The 6,818-nt window shown below is 42.6% G+C and overlaps 1 protein-coding gene across 2 annotated transcripts; it reads right to left on the bottom strand.

Moving 5' to 3' along the window:
• Positions 1–207: 207 nt before the first annotated feature.
• Positions 208–5,390, bottom strand: LOC130382509 (cryptic protein-like). 2 transcript variants are annotated; one of them, XM_056590306.1, is made up of 7 exons: positions 5,244–5,390; positions 5,091–5,137; positions 4,901–4,950; positions 4,262–4,426; positions 3,243–3,357; positions 2,948–3,057; positions 208–1,646 (listed from the first exon to the last, which is right to left on the bottom strand). In XM_056590306.1, the coding sequence occupies exons 2-7, from the start codon at positions 5,111–5,113 to the stop codon at positions 1,546–1,548; spliced, it is 564 nt and encodes a 187-aa protein (XP_056446281.1). In that variant the 5' UTR covers positions 5,114–5,137; positions 5,244–5,390; the 3' UTR covers positions 208–1,545. The 2 variants fall into 2 exon arrangements, with proteins under 2 accessions (XP_056446281.1, XP_056446280.1); XM_056590305.1 differs by having other exon boundaries at positions 209–1,646; positions 5,091–5,389.
• Positions 5,391–6,818: the final 1,428 nt, after the last annotated feature.

Here is a 6,818-nt window from a genome sequence, read left to right as displayed (position 1 = left end):
AAGTGAGAGTATCTGTTCTTATCTAAACTCCCTCCCCCTCTCCTTTCCCCCCAGCAGTTGGGTCACACCGGGCCTGCTCCAACCTCCCAGCTCATGGTTGGATCAAACTGATACCTTACATCAGATACACTAGCTCTCTAATCAGTAGCTTCTGGCAGCTCAATGGCTGGGCTGCCTGTGTGCTGTTCCCAGGGTTCTGACCATGCAAGGCTGTGATTGGTCAGAGTTCATTTTTCAGGGCTCAAAATGCTTATTTTTATTACGTTTTTCTTCACCTTTCATAGTTATATTTCACATTTCTCTTAACGATTGTCCATTCAATGTCTCTGAAATGTAATTCCTGCCGGTTTTTCAAGGCTTCTGTATAATTAAGTCTTTATGTCAGTCTATCAGTCTGTCTGTGAGGCTGTAGCCTGTCCATCAGAGTGGATGTGAGGCTGTCCTCTATCTCTATGTTCCAGTGAATGGAACACTGAACAGTGATCAATGTGCCGTGTTGACGGACAAACCTCCTGTTTGTCCAGAGCTTAGATACACACACACACACACACAACAGTGAAATGCCAGGTGATAGGACAGGGTAGTGTTTGCTTTGGAGAGTTACAGTAACTAACCAGGGGGTTGGGGACGGAGGGAAAGGAGAATACAGAAAGGGAGAGGCAGATAAGGAAAGTTAGATAAGTTAGTTTAAGTTGTATAATGAGGATACTTAAGTTAGTAGTTACTATATTTGAGTTCCGGATAAATAAGTATGAGTTTATTAACTATTCTTTTCAAACATTTGTGTTTTTTGTATCCAAGGATTTTCTCCTCCAAACGAAAAACCGTTTCATCGTCCAGGGAATCCAAAAGGAAGTTTAAAAAATAACTAGAACAAAGCAACATTAAAAGAAAATATTTTCATAAAAAAATATCTTATATACAGTTTTGTTCACATTTCCTGTCTTTCAGACAAAAAAAAACACACACACCTTATACTGGAAAGAACAGAGTTCATGGTCCACATTCAGCCCACCTTTCACAGGACTATACTCAACATATACATTTGGTGAGGGTTGTGGGACGTCATGGCACGCCTTTGTTTAGAGATGTTTACAGCACCGCTGTTTCACACCCAACCAGTGAAACGTTTAAAAGGGTAACAAAAAGAGACACTTATGCACCTCAACAGTCTGCGAGAGACTCGCAGGCTGTTTTGGTACCTTGTCTCGAAGATGTCTATTTAAATAAACAACCAAACAGTAAAACATGAACTGCTGTGATTGAAGAAAGTAAAGCTCATATAGTATTTGGTATTAATACTAAAATAATCTCAGTGCAAAAACAATTATTCAATCAATCATTATACAAGCCACATGACCACTGGTATAATACTTAAGCTTAAAATTTGTATGTCGATAACAATGGAAGCCACAAATGTGGTATTAAACAAAAGTATTTTTTTTTTAAGGAAAGGAAAACATTATTCAAAGAAGCAAACTTCCCACGCTGGTAAGACTTGTGGGGAGTATACAGGGCCATACAGTCGCCATGTTGTATGGTCCCTCACAACAGTAAGAGCAGCACTGCGGTCTGGTACAGGAGGTAGTGGATCCGAACCGTCCCGAATCCAGAAGAAGGAAACCACTGCACCTCCTCTGAGTCCTCTGCAAGAAAGAAAACAGAAGCGAAAAACATGTTAACCGGATAATATGGAGTGCTTGCAGGAAGACAAAATTCCAAAAGGAGAAAAAAATTTGAAGACAGAGAAAAAAACAGACAGAAAGATAAAGAAAGGTAGAGACACACATAAACAGAAGGAAATGGAGGAATGGGGGATGTGAATAACAGAGTGGAGGCAGCGGGACTTGAGCTGTGAGTTAGCATGTCTAAAGCCGGTCTAAGGGCTGTATGAATATGCAGAAGGATTCAGAGAGAGGGGGGAAAGGAGGAGAAGGCCCCGTTAGCAAGTCCATGAAGCTCCAGCACAAGGGCCTTCCTGCCTCTCCTCTGTTGGCAGAAACATCCTGATTTCAAGAGACTATTGAATAGTGATAATAGCCATGGCACACACACACACACACACACACACACACACACACACACACACACACACACACACACACACACACACACACACACACACACACACACACACACACACACACACACACACACACACACACACACACACACACACACACACAGGGCTTTTTCTAACTTTATCTAGGATCCCCCCCACCACCACCAACACCACGTACATTCCTGTGTGGGACAATATCTGTTCCATTATCTGTAAGATAAGGATCTGGCCAGTGTCGTGCCATCAACCTGCAGTTCATTGTAAACCAATAATTCTGTTTGTTGGTTTACGTGATTTTTTTTCTTTAGAAAAGAAAAAGCAATGCTAGCAAAACATTTTGGCAATGTTGAGCTGATTTTCTGTTATTATTTTGTATGGACTGTTTGTCTGCCCTGTTGAGGAAGCCTGGTCAGCTTTTCATGTTCACAGGACAACACACGGGATAAACGTGAACTTGAAACACGAGCCCACACATGTCTTCATAGCAACCCTTGAGGCCAAATGTCTGGCTCACACAAAACAAAGGATGGGCCCCCCACCCCGACCTCTCAAGGCTAAGGACCTGCAGATCTCCTCGTCACTCCTTTCATATGCTAGCTCCCCCCTCCCCCGCCCAAGACCCAGTGGACCACCGAGACCTGTTAAACATGACACAGGAGATTATGTGTATTTGTCCCTGGAAGGAGGATTTTGGGCTTAGTTTCACGATCACAGTGTGTCTGGGAACCGGCCCCCTCTACTTTCAAGATGATACCCTCAGTATTTAGGTGAGGCTTTTACCTAAATAGACGTCAGATACATCTCACTAAGGAGCAAGTCAGGGTTAGGGCCTCTCAAATCAAGCCCTGTACCTAGTGCCCTGGGCTGTGTATGGGCGCAGCTTACCGCAGTCCCTGTGGAAGACGTGGGGGAAGCAGTGCAGGGTGCCGTAGCCGCAGCGGCAGTAGGAGCAGCCCTTCTGAACCCACTCCCCATGAGGAATCACTCCGCAGCTCCTGGAGACAGAGACCAACCACAGGCTCAGGATGAATCTCAGTTGAAAGGGGAGGCGGGTCATAGATGGCCTATAATAACCATACTAATTCAGCACGATGGTTGTTCATGAATACATTTACATGCCAAACTAGTTCAGAATTAAATACATAAAGATGAGAGCTTTAAAAAAGGCATGGGAACAAACCTGATCCTCTCATCGTATTCACAGCTCCGGCCGGTGAAGTACCGTGGACACGTACAGAAACTACCAAGAATGCACGTCCCTCCGTTCTTACAGCACGCGCGGCTCTGCTTTGTACCTGACGAGATGAGAGGATTTATGCTTTAAAATGCAAGTGTACTTTGTTTGAATATCCCTGGAAATAGATTTTTCAGGGATGTATTCATGTATTCTTATATTTTACAAGGCATACTATTGTTATTGTCCGTTTGGTGGAACTGGTTTGTCAATTTAAGTGTTGAGAGAGAGGGAGAGAGAGAAAGACGTGGCAGCCTTAATAGCAATGGTCCCATCTTGTTATAGTGTTTTGACTGTTTTCTAACATGTTTTGAGATAGCCATGTTGGCACCAGGCTGTGGTAGCGTTATCTGGGTACTAGTGAAATTAACCAGGCCCCCTCTCCATCACCGTCCGCCTCCCCCACCCTCCCTTTCTCCCTTCAAAAGATACAAGCTAACATTCTTGCCGTACGCCCTCTTCTCCAATGCCAGCCAGCCGTAAACAACACACACTATTCTGTTTGTCCGAGAAAATCCGGTGCAAACATCCAAAACTGACACAGCGACTCCAACGACCTGCAGGGCAGGCTGAGAGCAGAGCACAACACTCTGTGGAGCCTCCTCGACCCCCTCACTCTGTGGAGCCTCCTCGACCCCCTCACTGCAACCATAGAACCTCTAGACGCATCCGTCAGCGCCAAAAAGAGAGATAACCACCAGAAGACGTACAATGGTAGGAGGTTGTTAAGGCACGGAATCCCATTTAACCCCTGAACCCAACATCCCCGGAGCGAGCTGTCCCAGTGTTGTCCCACTGGTCACTCGCTAAGATTCACACATCTATCCCACTGCTCAGATTCTATGTGTACATATTGGACTCTATACCTCCATTTGGGCTGCCAAAGCTGTCATCTGTACATCTTATATCTGGAATAAGAAGAAGCCCTGATCTGAATATAGATATCCTGTGTGTCTGTGACCTACTTCCGGTGAGGCCGATGAAGGGCAGAAGGGGGCTGGGGTGGCGATGCTTGCGGTCGACGGCACCCGGGAGGGAGTTGACCTGGGTGAGCTGGCCCAGGAAGTCCTTAGCTGAGGAGGGGGGCGACGAGGAGGAGGCTCTTTTCTGGCACTCTTCTTCTTCACAATCTGAAAAGGCGAAAGTAGCGATTATGGTATTATTTTAATATTGAACTGTACCCTTGTTTACTCCATCTGTTTATCGTTTGTTAAAGGTCAGTTATTTTACATGTAAATATTCAATGTGCTTGTGTGACAATATAATGCCCTGTATACAAAAGCACACATTTCAAGCTAAATTTTCTTATTATTTAAGACACATTTATCGTGATATTTAAGAAAAATAAAATATTATGAAAAAGAGATCAGTCTGTCTGTGAGATTTTCTTATTAGTTTTAATGACCTAAATTGACAAACCATGTCAGAGAAGATAAGTGCTTTAAAAATATTAATTTAGAAAATAGACACAAACACCACTACCATTACCGATAGGCTACCAAGTGATTAAACTACAAGAGTAGCCTAACATAAATAAAACACACATCGAAGGACCCACTCTCGATCGTTCCGTCTATGCGTTTGTTTTGAAGTGCTTTACCAACCTGGTGATCCAAAGGCCAGCGCTTGGAGGGTGATTGCCGAGAGCAGGATTCTGAAAAAGAAAACCAACGTCTTAGTGTGCAGTGGTTTCAAGTAGCTCATTGACTAGTCTTCCTCATTTGGGCATAGATGGCAGTATTTATGAAGTATATTTATAAAGTATACTCCGAGACGTTCCATTTCCAAACATACCTGATCAGCTGCGTCTTCTTCATTTTAAGTCAAGGCGTTGAAACCACCTTGAACGTTAGATGCGAAGAAATCCCTTCAGAAATCCCTTCAAGTTCGTTGAACGCAAAGGATTCAAGGTGAAATTGTTTTAATTCGATTGAAAAAAATCTTTACCAAGCGGATTGGACCTTGTGATATTCCTCCGGTTACCTGCTCCCAGATGATCAATTGGACTGAAAAGCAATCATTAAACTGACTTCCAATAAAGTACCCTCCTTCGACTCTCCCCTCTCCTTCTTTACCTCTTCATCCGAGAGGCTGCTCCCCTTAGAGCCAATGGGGGAAGCTTTGCCTAGTCAGCTCCACCTTTAGGCCCACCCCACCCCCGTTTCGGGTCCAGCCCCTCCCCAATACTCACACAACCGCAAGTAGACTCGGCTGTGTCACACCAAATTCTTACCGGGTGCCGAATTTGTAACGCCTACGCAGAGGTGTCAAAAGTATTCACATTCATTACTCAAGTAGAAGTATAGATACTAGCGTTTAAAGATACTTCTGTAGAAGTTGAAGCATCAACTCAAGCTTTTTACTTAAGTCAAAGTATAAAAGTACTGGTTTCAAAACTACTTAAAGTATTGAAGTAAAAGTAATGCAAGGGGGAAAAAATGCCATTAAGGACAAAAGCTTAGGCCGTGCCAGAGGGGCCAATAGAATTACAATCAGCTTTTTTGCCAAGTATGCTCACACATACAAGGAATTTGGTCTCTGTATTTATCCCATCCGTGAATTAGTGACACACACACAGCACACCTCTATAGCACACTGCCCCACTTCCCCCCCAAAAAAACATTTTTCTAAAGGCCATCTAATGACTATAATGTTAATCTTGAAAAAATTGGGATGCACCTGTTTCAGACACATTTATGCCCATAGAAAATGAATGCATATTAGTACAATGCAAAAACATTAAAGAACCATATATGTGTACTACTGAGCATTAACATGTGTTTCATGGAGCGGAAGATATGATGACTAGTTCCCTGTAAGTATTGGAATGGTGCAAAAAGTCAAACTTCAGAGGCATGAAATCAATAGCCTTTATTGGTAATGTAAATGTAGGTATCCAAGCTTAGCTGCAGGAATTTAAGATGTAAAGAGTAAGAACTGAGTTGTTTTTGCATCCAACCATTTCAAAAAATTCTTCCAGGGATGTAGATGGGTTGACTGGTGCTTGGTTGGGACATTTCGCTCATCTAGGGCAGGGGTTTTCAAAGTGTGAGAGAGTGAGCCCCCCCTCAGAGAAAAAAATTCAGCTGAGCCCCCCCCCCCCCAATTTTTTGTTCTAAATACCTGTGTTTTGAAAGCTATTTTAATTATTTTACACATTTCAAACATCTCCGATCATAATTTGAAAACATTTGGAACATATTTTTGAAACATTTGAAACAAATTTTTTAACATATTTTTTAAACATATTTCTGAAACATTACATCTTTTTGCGTTTTTAAACAACAAAATTTAACAACTTTATCTAAGCATGTTTTAGCTTAACCTTTTTTAAATACATTTGAACATCTTAATCTGTGTAAACTGCCAGTTTACAGATTCATTCAGGCAGTGGCGGACTTAGCAATTTGGGGGCTCAAGGCGAATTTAGCTAGTGGGGCCCTCAACATTCATATGCGAGAAATACGTTTTCAGATATCACACCATCGTATGTCAAAATGCAAAATATTTATTTAACAAAAA

Source organism: Gadus chalcogrammus, chromosome 5 (assembly GCF_026213295.1).
Source record: "Gadus chalcogrammus isolate NIFS_2021 chromosome 5, NIFS_Gcha_1.0, whole genome shotgun sequence".
Lineage (NCBI taxonomy): Eukaryota > Metazoa > Chordata > Actinopteri > Gadiformes > Gadidae > Gadus > Gadus chalcogrammus.
Note: the sequence above shows the minus strand (reverse complement) of the source record. Positions and strands in the feature narration are given on the sequence as shown.

What these genes read in the sequence shown, in the direction of transcription:
- LOC130382509 (XM_056590306.1), bottom strand. Translation starts at nt 5,113, where the DNA reads ATGAAGAAGACGCAGCTGATCAG. An exon ending in CTTCATCGGCCTCACCGGAA is followed by an intron (nt 3,358 to 4,261) that starts GTAGGTCACAGA and finishes TCATCTCGTCAG; the next exon opens with GTACAAAGCAGAGCCGCGCG. An exon ending in GAATACGATGAGAGGATCAG is followed by an intron (nt 3,058 to 3,242) that starts GTTTGTTCCCAT and finishes CTCTGTCTCCAG; the next exon opens with GAGCTGCGGAGTGATTCCTC.